Source organism: Podarcis gaigeae, assembly GCF_964106915.1.
Source record: "Podarcis gaigeae genome assembly, chromosome: 2".
Taxonomy (NCBI): Eukaryota; Metazoa; Chordata; class Lepidosauria; order Squamata; family Lacertidae; genus Podarcis; species Podarcis gaigeae.
Genome location: NC_139679.1, coordinates 26,143,050 through 26,157,808, shown reverse-complemented (window position 1 = coordinate 26,157,808; position 14,759 = coordinate 26,143,050). Strand labels below are relative to the sequence as shown.

The window sequence follows — 14,759 nt, the reverse complement described above, 5'->3', positions numbered from 1 at the left end:
CAATATTCCTAACTAGGACTGTGCAGGCAATGGCCTATTGATCCCATGTTGTGCTGCCAGCCATATAGGATGAAAAAGAATAAATAAAGCTTCTTAATTCCAGTGTCTCTGGGTGGGAGGCTGCAGGCATTACCTTTATTTGTTGCTTGCTATTGTTAATGTTTGGGGACGCGGGTGGCGCTGTGGGTAAAAGCCTCAGCGCCTAGGGCTTGCCGATCGAAATGTCGGCGGTTCGAATCCCCGCGGCAGGGTGCGCTCCCGTTGCTCGGTCCCAGCGCCTGCCAACCTAGCAGTTCGAAAGCACCCTCGGGTGCAAGTAGATAAATAGGGACCGCTTTCTAGCGGGAAGGTAAACGGCGTTTCCGTGTGCAGCTCTGGCTTGCCAGAGCAGCGATGTCACACTGGCCATGTGACCCAGAAGTGTCTTCGGACAGCGCTGGCCCCTGGCCTCTTGAGTGAGATGGGCGCACAACCCCAGAGTCTGGCAAGACTGGCCCGTACGGGCAGGGGTACCTTTACCTTTACCTTTATTGTTAATGTTTAATATTTAATATTACCTTCAGTGACTGATCTTGGGCTAGGTACTCACTGTTGTGCCCCACTGTAAAACAGGACTAATGTCCTCTAGATGATATATATAGTGCATATATATATATATATGTGTGTGTGTGTGTATGTGTGTGTTATGCATTTGATTTGCCTTGTAGCCTGTGGCTTGCCTCCCTGCTTTCGCCAGCTGGAGCCACCTGCTTGCATGCATATTAGTTCCTGCTTTCTCCTTGTGGCACTTGACTTGGATTGTGTTGGCCCTGCTATTGTCTGCCAAACCACACAGCTGAGCTGCTGGACTCCGCCCCTAGCCCTACCCACTCCTGTACAGGAATGTCCCTATTTTCACCCATGAAATTTTGGGAGGTAAGTACTCCCTGGTGTGCAGGACTCTCTGCCATTGCTGTATTTTTCTTTGAGCTGCTCCCTAGTTGTAGATCATTTTAATTTTCTTAATAGGATATTTTCTTCCTCCATCTTGGTTCATTTATCAGTTAGGGGTGTTTGAGGTGTCTTGTTTCAATGCTTTTCTTCTAGAAAACCGTATGTCCCAGCCCTACAGATAAGCTAGTGGCCGAGGGCTCAATCACACTTCTATTTGCCCATCACTTTCCTCCAGGAAAACCCACAGTTTAGCACCGATTCAGAACAAATAGCGATCTGCCGAAAATCTGGTTGCCATTTGATCTGATTTCATGCTGAAGAGTGGGTTTTCCTGGGGAAAGTGGCAAGCCAAAGCCAAAGCTACTCAGACCCGTATATATAAAGTACAAGAAGTGTGGGTGAGCCCATAGAATGTTTTGTACTGTATTTTTTTTAAATAGTTCATTCTAGATCATATTATCAAAAGCAAAAGTACAGTTGCTGGATTTCCTGCCATTCCCCATATTTGACCTGCATTTTCATTTATTTTTTGCACCTTTGCAGATCAAAGCCTATACTCAACTTAAGTTATCAGGTCTTTATCCATCTGCATACTGGTGTGGGCAAGCACTAGTTGACATTCTTTTATATTACATTATTCTCCTCCTGATGGTCGGAATCTTGTTCATAGTTCACCATGGAATTATTTTTTTCCCTGAGGAGGCTCTTGCTGTGGTAAGTTTTGTTTTCTTGCAGATACTTTTATCCGTTCTTTGCTCCCCTTATTGGCGTCACCTCAACAACAGAAATCCAGTAGGATTCAGAAAAGATTTCCCTATGGCAGGAAGGAACTCTGTTGCCATGGAAAGCTCCACTGCACCTGTTGAAGGTGTGGGCAGGAATTACTAAACTACTGCTGGCAGGAATACCTGGAACCTTTCAATGGAAGAATAGGGCCAGTGATGGAGCCACTGGATCAAAAATCAGTCTGTTTCCCTTAGAGGAACCTGATCCAGGACTCTTTGCTGCGCCATCCACAAAGAATAAAAATTAACTGCCCAGGTAGGCAGGAGCCGGCAGAACTGCGGATGTGATGGCAAATCTGCCATTCTTCAGCCCTAGTAAAGATTCTTCCCCACGGCACCATTTTATTTTATTTATTACAAAAGCAGAATAACATCGTATTCAACTTGGAGGTTCCCAAAGCACCTTACAGAGCACAGCCAGACACAAGACACATAATTACTAAAATCAACAGAGCAGCAAAGTGAACATAAAGCAGAAATTGCCTGTGTAATGGCATTGCCTGCCATTTCACATGCTGCACTCACTGAAGTGTATTTCAAACATCCTGCAATAAATAATGTAGTACAGTGGTACCTCGGGTTAAGTACTTAATTCGTTCCAGAGGGCCATACTTAACCTGAAACTGTTCTTAACCTGAAGCACCACTTTAGCTAATGGAGCCTCCTGCTGCTGCTGCCACGCTGCCAGAGCACGATTTCTGTTTTCATCGTGAAGCAAAGTTCTTAGCCTGAATCACTATTTCTGGGTTAGCGGAGTCTGTAACCTGAAGCGTATGCAACCTGAAGCATATGTAACCCAAGGTACCACTGTATACTTATGTTTTTCTGCTCTACTTTTAACCCAAAGAACCATCAACCTTTTGGCTTTTAAATTGGCATAGGAGCAGATGGTAACACTTTAAATGAATACAGCACACTGCAGGTAGTGAGGAACTTTCAACAATGTGCAATAATTAAGGGAGTCTTTGTATTTCCTTTTTTGTTTTTGTCTTCCCCGCTGTCCCCGGACCTCTTTTGAAGCAAGGGGCAGCAACGCGCGCGCCTTCCCCTCTGTCCCCGGAGATTGCGGGGCAGGCAACGGGGAGAAGCAATCTTCTCCCCGCTGCCCCTTGCTTTAAAACAGGTCCGGGGACAGGTCCGCGCGGCGCTTCCCCTCTGTCCCCGGACGGTCTCCATAGGAACGCATTGATTGATTTTCAATGCATTCCTATGGGAAACCGTGCTTCTCAAGACGAAAAACTCGCAAGAAGAAAAAACTTGCGGAACGAATTAATTTCGTCTTGCGAGGCACCACTGTAGTTGAGTTCATTGATTTCAGTGGGTCTGCTCTGAGTATGACTAACGTTGGATATAACCCTTTATTCTTTTTAGGCAGCCCTAAGTAAAGCACAAACTTTCACCTGGCAAAAATTAAGAGCATGAACCCTAATTAGATCTACCTTCTCCCCTTTGCAGGTGTGCTTAACTTTTTGCTCTTCTACATCCCATGACATTGCCACCCACAAGAGGCCCATGTATGCCTCCCATACATAGATCCCCAGTCTTCCTGAAGTCTGCATTCAGGCTACGACCATTTGTAGTCCACACACCCAGCTCTGTAGGGTGTGGAAGTTCTGATATATGTACAGTGGTACCTCCTTTTATGAACTTCATCCATTCTGGAAGTTCGTTCTTAAACCGAAAATGTTCTTAAACCGAGGCGTGCTTTCCCTAATGAGGCCTCCTGCTGCCAGTGCCCTTCCACCATTCAGATTTCATTCTTAGACCAAGGTAAAGTTCTCAGACACTACTTCCAGTTTTGCGGATTTCGTAAACCGAATTGTTGGTAAACAGCACTGTTCTTATACCGAGGTACCACTGTATATGACAGTGGCGTAGTGTGTGGGGTGCAGGGGGGGCCGGCCGCACCGGGCACAACATCTGGGGGTTAGGGTTAGGGGGCGCAAATCCACGGGTTAGGGGGCACAAATCCACGGGTTAGGGGGCACAAATTACTTGCCTTGCCCCGGGTGCTGACAACCCACGCTACGCCACTGGTATATGAAACATGCCTACATTGAGCTCTGTAACTTGAGTCACCTTCCCTCAGGAAAGGTGACAGATTGTATTCTGTGTTCTTAATCATTTTGTTGTGTTTTCATGTTATGCATAACTCAAATTTAATTCCCCCCCTGCAGGTTTTGTGCCTTATTGGCTACGTACCATCGGTAATTTTGTTCCATTATGTTGTCTCTTTCACCTTCAAAACAATACAAAACACCAAAGAATTTTGGTCATTAATTTTTTCAACAGTAAGTAAAAGTGTAGTACTTGATTCATCTTTCTTAGTTAATGCAATTTAGTATTTTAATTGATTGATTGTTATATTTAAGAAATAATTATGTCTTTTTTTCATTTGGGTTGTAGCTCAGTTCTGCAAGTGTATAGTTTACAGGATTCATTATTTGTCTCTTAGGTACTATTTACTGTTCCTTTTATTCTGGATATTACGTTTCACTTTCTTAGCAAAAGCAATCTATACAGCTGGTTTTTCAGTTGCCCACGTGAAAATGCATGCTACAACATTTTTTAAAGATGGCTAAAAAGAAATCAAATGGTGCTCTAATTTTATTGTAATTATCTTTATTTCTTTTCCCTTTTCAGGTAGCCTTGATTTGTGTTATTGTTATTGATGTAGCTTTTATTCAGTCGTACGCAATAGCAATTATAATTCACACGTGCCTTTCTATCTTCATCCCAATATATCCTCTTATTGGGTGTCTCATTTCTCTAACAGAGGTAAGTTAGCAGTGAACTGAAACAGTGATAAATTTTGTCTGTAGTTTCAAAAGTCTGGTGTGCAGGAGGCAATACATTTGATTAAAATCTCATTCCACATTACTCACTACATGACTTAAGACTACATGACTTATGGGCAACCATAGCTGGGCTCGGGAAACTGAACTATTTTGAAAGTTGGGAAATAGGTTGTTATTTCTTGCAAACAACAGCTGTTCATATATAGCATTTGATATAGCAATCTGATTTTAGGGGTATTCCAATAAAAGGGTAATTCAGATTGAAATCCACTTTGTGTTGGGATTCGGGGTATGTGTGTGGATTGGGTCGAGGTGTCCTTCCATCCAGCCCTGTTGGCCTCCATCTGTATTGGAATTACTTAAGCTATTTTCTTATTTTGGTGGACAGGGAGTGCAATAGTTTGGTTTGTCAAACACAATTCTGAATCAAACCAGCTAGTGTATACCCTCTGCTAGTCAGCAGTAGACTGATCTTCTTTACAATACCATGGATTATGAGAGGTGCCATATTTACTTGAATGTAATGCACACCTTTTCTGGCCCAATTGCACTGTGAAAATTAGGGTGCACGATAGATTTGATGGCATATTTGCATTCGCTAGCAAATGCTTTTTTGGTTTCAAGGTTTTGAAAATTGAGGTGCGCCTTAGATTCGATTGTGCATTATAATAATAATAATAATAATAATAATAATAATAATAATAATAATAATAATAATAAATAAATAAATAAATTATTTGTACCCTGCCCATCTGGCTGAGTTTCCCCAGCCACTCTGGGCGGCTTCCATAGAAACCAAAAATACACTAAAATATCACACATTAAAAACGTCCCTGAACAGGACTGCCTTAAGATGTCTTCTGAATGTCAGGTAGTTATTTATCGCTTTGACATCTGATGGGAGGGCGTTCCACAGGGCGGGCGCCACTACCGAGAAGGCCCTCTGCCTGGTTCCCTGTAGCTTTGCTTCTCGCAATGAGGGAACCGCCAGAAGTCCCTCGGCACTGGACCTCACCGTCCGGGCAGAACGATGGGGGTGGAGACGCTCCTTCAGGTATACTGGGCCGAGGCCGTTTAGGACTTTAAAGGTCAACACCAGCACTTTGAATTGTGCTTGGAAACACAATTAGATTTGCCTAAATACGGTATTAGATGGCAGTTCAAGATAGATGTTCTCAGTAGTGACCCCTGACTTTGGAATGCCCTCCCCTCTCAGATGCAAGTAGTACCAACACTGATGGAGTTTCAACACCAGCCTATTCATTCAAGCATTGTACCAAGTGTTGATTCTCACCTTTTTGATCTAGTTATGTTATGTTAACTAGTTATATAGTTATTGCTTTTATTTAAGTTGTATTTAAATAAAATCTACTGTTTTTCTTGTATTTTGATGCTCTCTTTGAAACAAGGAAAAGCAGGTTTGTTTGATGTAAAAATGTATGTTTTTTGATGAGCTTCCTGCAAAAATCAGTTTGCGGAAGAAATAATTCAAATAAATTAATTGTTTCGAAAAGCATTGTAAAAGCATTTTCTAAATGGTAATATTATATAAATGAACTCAGAATGACCTGTAGAAATATGAGGGAGGAAATATTGAAATAAACATTTTCTATATTGTTAGGTAGCAGAGAAGCTTGGTCGAAATATGGAAAGAAATACAGAAAGGCTATTGGTTTCAACAATAGCGGTAGGCACCATATTTTCCCTTAAGAATTTAAGAGATGGGTTGTCTGGATACACTTTTACATGTAATGATAAGGTGTTATTGTTTTTATTTTATTTCATAAAATGTATATACTACTTGCATGTAAAAAACCTCGAAGCGGTTTACAAAAAGGTGTGGGACAGGTGAGCATGGTTTGGAAAAAGCTGCCTCTTGGGTCATATTTGACCCCCTGGCCGGTCAAGTTTGATCCATGGGCCAAAGGTTTTCCATCACTGATCTATGGGGAAGACATGGCAGTAATCATGGTCATTAAACTGAGCTTAAAGGGTTGTTTTAGAGTTATTTTGCTAAAACATAGCAAGTGTATGCTGGTGCAACTAGTCTTGCTTCTAACACTAGCTGAAGATCTTCCATTTTTGATGTACTGTTCCTGACCCTCCCACCACTGTGGCATATAAATGATATTGAAGGATGTGTAACATAAGCTGGGTTCAGGCGTCCTACTAATTGCTTAAATAAATACCATATTTTCCGCTCTATAAGATGCACCCAACCATAAGATGAACCTAGTTTTTAGAGGAGGAAAACAAGAAAGAAAAAAAAGATTCTGAATCAAATGTTGTTGAAGAGGCTTTGCGCGGCTATCCCTGAAGCCAGAACAGCAAGAGGGATCGCTGCGCAGCAATCCCTCTTGCTCTTCTGGCTTCAGCGATAGCTGCGCAGTCTGCATTCGCTGCATAAGACGCACACACATTTCCCCATTTTAGGCGGGGAAAAAGTGTGACTTATAGAGCGAAAAATACAGTAAATAGTTGTGGAGATAACCGACAGATTGGTGCAGAAAGGGAAATGTAATGAAGGTCTTAAGATGCTCCATCAGTCTAATTGTATTGTATATATTGCTTTGTGGTGCCTCATGTAAAGTGTGATACATAAAGTAAATAATATTTTATTTATCATTGTATTTATATTCTACTTTTTCTTCAAAGAGTTCAAGGTGGCGTACACACTTACTGCCCCCCTTTTATCCTCTCAACAACCCTGTGAGGCAGGTTAGGCTGAGAAGAAATGACTGGCCTAAGGTCACCCAGTGAGATTCACGCCAAGTGGGGATTTGAATCCTGGTCTCCCAGGTCCTGCTGGGACGCGGGTGGTGCTGTGGGTTAAACCACAGAGCCTAGGACTTACCAATCAGAAGGTCGGCGGTTCGAATCCCCGCGACGGGGTGAGCTCCCGTTGCTCTGTCCCTGCTCCTGCCAACCTAGCAGTTCCAAAGCACGTCAAAGTGCAAATAGATTAATAGATGGCGGGAAGGTAAACAGTGTTTCCGTGCGCTGCTCTGGTTCGCCAGAAGCGGCTTAGTCATGCTGGCCACATGATCCGGTAGCTGTACGCCGGCTCCCTCGGCCAATAAAGCGAGATGAGCGCCACAACCCAGAGTCGGCCACAACTGGACCTAATGGTCAGGAGTCCTTTTACCTTTATCTTACTCCCAGGTCCTAGTCCAGCACTCTAACCACTACACCACACTGGCTCTATCTTACATTGTTTTGTGGGAAGAGTGTGGAGCAATGTGCAAAGAGGGGGAATGCATCTAGGGTCCTTTGCAAAGTAGAAAATCCATTTTCTTTAATGTGCTTATTCCTTTCTTCTCTTTTAGCCCTACTTGCAATGTGTCATTTGGCTCTTCCTTCTACGCTATCTTGAGGTGAAATATGGCGGCAAATCAATGAGAAATGACCCATTTTTCAGGTTGGCATGCCTCTATTTACGGTACTGAAATTACTACACGAAACCAGTGTTAGTCAGTAGTGAACTGCAACAAAGTATACACATTAAAAGTCTCTTGGTCCATGGAGAAGTGACCACTTGCTGATGTTTAGGGCTTAAGGGAGGGCTGGAGTTATTACTTAGATAGGCAATACTTTTAGGGACGTTAGTGAAGCAATTGGAGTCCAAGAGTTTGCCCTGGGATCCTTGCAATGCCACAACTTTTTCTGTTCACGATCTAAGAGTTGTGTCTTTGACATCCTTTCTGATGCTACTTTATTAGGCAAACTAAAATATCACAGAATAGTGTGTATGCTTTCCTAGTTAGTGGATCAGGCAAATATATTGTAGCCATCAGACCAGAGAGTTCATTTGAACTTTCTCCCAAGTCAAGCACTTCAATAAGCTTTAGAATGAGAAGGAAAACAAAGCCTTCACACAGCTTCTCTGAACACCCACCCATCGTCCAACCATTTCTTTAGCTGATTGAATATGTGACGATTCTTGAATGAAAGAGCATTCTTCTTATTGTTGCACATAAGAAACTGAATCAGGGATAAATGGGATATTATCAGCGATTGCAGCGTGAATGCTGCCACCTTCTCATTCACCCAACCAATCTAGCAAAATATCTCACTAGGTGTTTTTCTAGCCAATTCTGTCACAAGGTCACATTGGACAGGGAAGTATCAATATGGTTTCATGTAGGTCTACCTGATGGCATTATTTCTGTTAGTTCCATCTGTTCAGAGGTCCCAATGAGCAGATTTCGCATTTCCTTAACTTCAGAACTCCTGCGAAGCTGAAGGCCAGGAAATCGCCAGATGTGCCGTTTGACGAGGATGAAGATGAAGATGTTGTGGCTGAGAGGTTGAGGGTTAAGGAGATGACAACGAGCCAGAGCTGTGAGGAGGTAAATCTTGCTCTTTAGTATCGACACTGGCACCTGGTCGTATTGTAAGACCTGTTTGTGATGTGCCTTACCTCTCTTATAGTGATAGTCTGTTTCAAAAAGCACAATTTCCAAATCACGAGTTATGCACCTTGTTTAACTAACAATCCCTGGTTAGCAGAAGACACGCTTAGTTTATGGGAATTGAAAGTAAATGCCCATGAAATTCTTCTCCTGGCTGCACAGGTGAGCGTGTGAGGTTGTGGCTTTGCTCAGGCTTGTTTCAACTTGTGCACGTAGCAAGAAAGCTTGGTTTAGTTTTCCATGTGTGTTATTAATTAAGCTCTGCTATCTTTTGTTTCACTAGAAACCGGCCATTTTGGTCAGCAATTTACATAAAGATTATGATGAAAGGACAGATTTTCTTCGCGGAAGAAAAATCAAGAAGGTGGCAACCAATCAGGTCTTTTTTTGTGTAAAAAAAGGTTAGTTGTAAAAATAAGTCGGGAAAATAAAATGCACCATCTCATTAAACAGAACTGCACATTTTACGTGTTTGCCTTTTCTCTTTCCAGGAGAAATTATGGGACTGCTAGGCCCCAATGGAGCTGGGAAGAGCACAGTGATTAATATGTTGGTGGGAGAAGTAGAACCAACCTCAGGCCAGGTATTCAAGTGCAACCTGAAGCTGGTGTCCCCCTCTTCCATCCAGAACAAGTTTCATAGTTCAGGCTGTAGTCCTTTTTTTTTTCAGAGGGTAAAAAATGTTATTTCATACTGAGGATCCATACGCTTTTCTGGATATTTCTTTCCAGCTGGCATGTAAATACCTAAACCTCAGCTAGATGCCCAAATAAGATCATGCAAGAGTGGGGTTCCCATTATTGGAAATGTTCATGCATATGAATTTTCAGTGCCTAACTCCTTTTTGGTTTCATAGATAATCTCAGAACTATGAACTGGGGGGGGGGGGTCACAAGACCTACTAAAATACATGATTGAGAGTTGTGAACAGACTCATGTTTGCTTCTAAAGCTAACACTTTTAGAGGGGGTACAATGGGTTTTCCGTTCATATGATATATGGCTTAGATTCAGAAATAGGCACTGGGATGTTGTGACTACCCATAGGAAGGCTATATCTCAGATGGCTCCTGGTATATAAAAGAGTGATCATGTAGTAAAACCAAACCTGAGCATTTCTTGTCATTTTTTAAAAAAATTAACCTTCCATACAATCAACTTTTTTGCATGTTAACTGCAAACTATATGTAAAAATATTGAATAAGGACTGGTATATTCACAGGTGCTGATGGGAGATTATTCTTTAGGCGAAAGTAACAAGGATAGTTCCATGAGATTTATGGGATACTGTCCACAGACAAATCCACTTTGGCCTGATATTACATTGCAGGAACATTTTGAAATTTATGGTGCTATCAAAGGAATGAGTGAAAGTAACATGAAAGAATTCATAAAATGGTAAATATATATTTTAAACACTTCGTTTACATTCAGAGAAGTTTCTTCTCTCTTACTTTGGTATAATGTCTCCCTGAAAATGGTTGTTAGCTTCAACTTAAAAACCACACCACACAGATTCTTGTAGATACACAGATATATCTAAGACATAAATTTGCATCATTTTATTTTTAGGCTGATGAAAGCTGTAGTTCAGATTCTGCTTTCTGTTATGTATCAAAATCTTCTGTGCTAGTTTGAAAGGTAATTTGTAGTCAACAGTCTAAGTTACAGACAAAATTGTCAGGTTGCAAGACTTTTCTTAAAACACCATCTCTTAAAACACCATTAAAAAAACACTTAAGCTACCTGTAGCATACATCTTGATTATTTCTGTAGGGAAGATCAATCCAGTTAAAACCACAAATAGTGTAAAGTTAACTGGAGATCAAATAATACTAGCTAAAACACAAAATGTCATATGAAGTAATTTACTTGAAAAAGAACTAATGAGCATACACTAAAGTTCTCTAATACTGGTTTCTTAGAATGTTTAACACGGTATACTTTTGTTTTTCTCCAGCATTTCCCATGCACTTGACCTCAAGGAACATCTACAGAAAAGAGCAAAGGACCTTGGAGTAGGAATCAAACGAAAGGTATTTGATTGTTGTTTTTAAGCTGAATTGCTAAAACCAAAAATCCAGGATCAATAAGGCTGGATATGCATGACCACTGTGAATCCACACATTCTTGTTTCATATGAGCGGCAAAACAAACCATTGCTTATTATTGTGTGCAAACCCAAAAACTATGGTTAATCACCAAAGCAAACCAGGGGGCATTAAGCCAAAAAACATTGCTTAATAACCTGGCTTCTTTTGAAGCTAGTTTCTAGGTTTGCTCACAATGGAAAGCTGTGCTAAAAATATTGGCTTGTTCTGCCACTGGTAGGAAGGAAGGAGCAAAGTAGTAGGAAATGGGCTGCATGATGATGCACATCACTTGTGCATATCCCAGATTTAAGTCAGGATTTTTGGCTTGGCATTAGTGTTCAAATGCAGCCAATGGTGCATTGTATAATGGTCACCCTTCCCTTCCCTTCTCTTTCAGTTATGCTTTGCTCTTAGTATGCTTGGTAACCCTAATGTTACTCTATTAGATGAGCCATCTACTGGTATGGACCCTGTAGGGATACAGCAGATGTGGTGAGTAACCCCAAATATCATGGAGGCTTTATGTGGAAAGCAATATCACATATGCGTGTGGCTTATAACCATGCTTTGCTCATTATCTCTCTTCTGCTTCTGAACAGTAGGCTCAGTCTTTTTGCATCTTTACAATATACATATCTTGAAGATACATGCTTAGATAATTTATCCCATATTATTGGCTGCCTTCCTATTAATGCTATAGGTGTATTCATTTATATATATGACAGATGTTAGCAGGGCTAAAACAAACCTTCTCCCCTGAAGAGTTTACGGTCAAAATTGGGTGTGGCATTGGGGAACACTATTAGCTGATCCTTTCCACCCTCTGTGCTGTTTCCTCTTTCATGTTGACCAGGCATAGGCAAACTTGGCCCGCCAGATGTTTTGGGACTACAACTCCCATTATCCCTAGCTAACAGGACCAGTGGTCAGGGATGATGAGAATTGTAGTCTCAAAACATCTGGAGGGCCGAGTTTGCCTATGCCTGATGTTGACACACAGTAGCTTTGTTCCCACTGGCTGTCCTTTTTCTTTCACAGAACTTCCATGGCATCAGCTGCATGTCACGACTAAGCGCTCATCTAGACTGCCTTTTGTGCCATGTTTCTAAGGCATGGGTTTAAAGCTCTGAGCGTGTCCTGGCGCTTTCCCCAGGAAAGCCTGCATTTCACCGCTGAATCAGAACAAAGGGCAACTGGGTTTTCCGTGAATTGCCATTTGCTCCGATTCAGCAGTAAAATGTTGGTTTTCCCAGGGAAAGCACCAGGACAAAAAACAAAGCAAAACGCTAAGACATGGGCCTTTAAAAGGCAGACCTATATCTGGAAAGTGCAACGTAACAGGAAGTCTGGATGATCCCTAAATGTCAGAGGGAATGTGAGGAGAGAATGCATTTGGTGGCTACTCACAGTATACCACTGCCTGTACATTTCCCACTCACTTGCGGAAGATCCAACAAATGATCTTATGCCCTTTATATGTAACTGCACACCGAAAGAGCAACAATTTGTAACTTATTCACCATAGGAAAGCAATTCGGGCAGCCTTAAAAAGTAAGGAGAGAGCAGCTATTCTGACAACTCATTATATGGAAGAAGCAGAGGCTGTGTGTGATCGAGTCGCAATCTTGGTGTCTGGAAAATTAAGGTACTTCCTTGGCATCTTGAGTGAAGAAGCTCAGATTTTTATTGTTAAAAACGAATTTAATGCCAAAATCTGTTATTTTGTTTGCCCGTCTCTCTCCCCCAAAACTGATAGGTGCATTGGTACAGTTCAACATCTCAAGAGTAAATTTGGCAGAGGATATTTCTTAGAAATGAAATTAAGAGAAGTGCCCGATTTACAGCAGAAGGAGCGTCTTCAAAGGATGGTTTTGCGCATCTTTCCAAACGCAAGTTGCCAGAAAAGGTAGAAAAAATAAAAGCAGGGAGAAAAAATTACAATTATAAGAAAAGAAAACACTATTGCCAAAATGTATTAGTTTTCTATGAGAGCTCTTGTACACTTTGGGCTTTGAGTAATGCTTACTAGAGAAACATCCCTTATAGACCAGAGGTTCTGGAAATGTGGTCCAAGGTCCACCAAAGAAACTGGCATAGTAAAGCAACCAGCATTCCCCTTGCTATCATTTACTGAGCCATAGCTGCAGAAGGCAGGAAGCAGCCATTCCTGTCAACATTTGCTGTGTCAAGGATCTGTCCAAGCATGGAGTTAATTACCCCCCACCCGCTTCAGCTTGGCTGAATCACTCATTATTATTTTCTTGATGTGATGGGAGCAGAGAGGTGCACATCTAAGACTGGTGCTGATTTAAGTCTCTCCTCATAGTGTTCAAGTGAAAGAACCCTGAATTACAGTGGTACCTTGAGTTACAAACTCTGCTAATCTGGAAGAGTTACCTCGAGTTGAGAACTTTGCCCCAAGATGAGAACGGAAATCGTGTGCTGGCAGCAAGAGGCCCCATTAAGAACAGTTTCAGGTTAAGAACGGACCTCCGGAATGAATTAAGTTCGTAACTAGAGGTACCACTGTATTGCTATGGTTAATCAACACATTTTCATTCTCAAAATAGATGGAACTTGGTACATGGAAGGTTTCGTCAGTGAATGCTTTGGCAACTAGGCAAGCACCTTGAATGCCTCCTTCTCGTATCATCTAAATACCTTCCTATTAGATAAAACCTCTAGTTTGATTCAGAGTTATTGTACCTGTTTGGCTACATTGTACAAAATGCTTAACTCCTGCAACTTTACTCCAAGCAATTTTGTGATTCTCATTTCTGCTTAGTTGTGGTGGTATGTACTTGTGTCTGTTTTTTTGTGTGTTGCAGCATTGCCTCTGTTTTGGCTTACAAAATCCCAAAGGAAGATGTCCACTCGCTTGCAGTATCTTTTTCTGAACTGGAGGAAGGTGAGGCAACAATTTACTAAGTAGAATCTTCATCACTTGGTTCTAAGTTATCCATCCAAATCTCATAGTAATCTGAATTCACCCTGCCAAACTCCCCAAACACTATGTAAACAACACATTCCTTTATCCAAACGTTAGATTACCTACAAGGCTTTTATCATCTCCCAGGCCATTTGCCTTGGTGCATGTGTCGCCTTCTTCCCTTGCTTTTGTGAGGCATAGTAAAGTCAGAGCATTTTAAAGAGGCACAGGATTGTCTCCTGAGAAATAAACTTGCCATTCCCTTAGAGCCACAAGGTATGTTTGACAGGCTGCAGTGTCCTTAAACATTTAAATCCACTGCACTACAACTTGACAGTGGCTTTCCCATTGAGGACAGCTGGGTTCCTGCACCCTGTTATGGCCATACAAATTTTAGTTGATTGTGTGTATGTATTTGATGCCTATGATTGTAAATACTTCTTTTTAACATTTCTAACAGCAAGACATGCTTTTAATATTGAAGAGTACAGCTTTTCTCAAGCAACACTGGAACAGGTAATTTAACCGTTTTTCAAGAACAGAGCATGCCAGCCCTAGAAAATAAGTTTGAAATGCAGTGTCTCCATTTACATTTCTTAATTCATAAATTAGTTACATACCTAATGATGTTTTGTCACATAGTGGGGGGGTGTTGTCGGGAATTGATCCCCCAGAAGAAAAACCTCTATGTTTACATGTACAGATGATTTGTAGTATAGCACTGTTGACTGGTGGAGATTTAGAAACCTATACTAGCTTAGAGCACTATTCTGCCTATAGGACTGGGCAGAATCCATGTATTAATTCATG

At 41.5% G+C, this 14,759-nt stretch overlaps 1 protein-coding gene across 2 annotated transcripts in view; it reads left to right on the top strand.

The window, feature by feature from the left end:
- The window catches only part of LOC310839092 (cholesterol transporter ABCA5-like), a 55,189-nt gene that overhangs the window by 37,735 nt on the left and 2,695 nt on the right, over positions 1-14,759 (top strand). For both annotated transcript variants that reach the window (XM_083727376.1, XM_083727375.1), the window contains exons 24-38: positions 1,477-1,647; positions 3,896-4,009; positions 4,362-4,496; positions 6,138-6,203; positions 7,843-7,934; positions 8,742-8,865; positions 9,212-9,329; positions 9,420-9,511; positions 10,150-10,325; positions 10,888-10,963; positions 11,418-11,512; positions 12,546-12,665; positions 12,777-12,926; positions 13,849-13,928; positions 14,410-14,465. In XM_083727376.1, the coding sequence (XP_083583502.1) occupies positions 1,477-1,647; positions 3,896-4,009; positions 4,362-4,496; positions 6,138-6,203; positions 7,843-7,934; positions 8,742-8,865; positions 9,212-9,329; positions 9,420-9,511; positions 10,150-10,325; positions 10,888-10,963; positions 11,418-11,512; positions 12,546-12,665; positions 12,777-12,926; positions 13,849-13,928; positions 14,410-14,465 (1,665 nt within the window). The remainder of the gene's footprint in view (positions 1-1,476; positions 1,648-3,895; positions 4,010-4,361; positions 4,497-6,137; positions 6,204-7,842; positions 7,935-8,741; positions 8,866-9,211; positions 9,330-9,419; positions 9,512-10,149; positions 10,326-10,887; positions 10,964-11,417; positions 11,513-12,545; positions 12,666-12,776; positions 12,927-13,848; positions 13,929-14,409; positions 14,466-14,759) is intronic.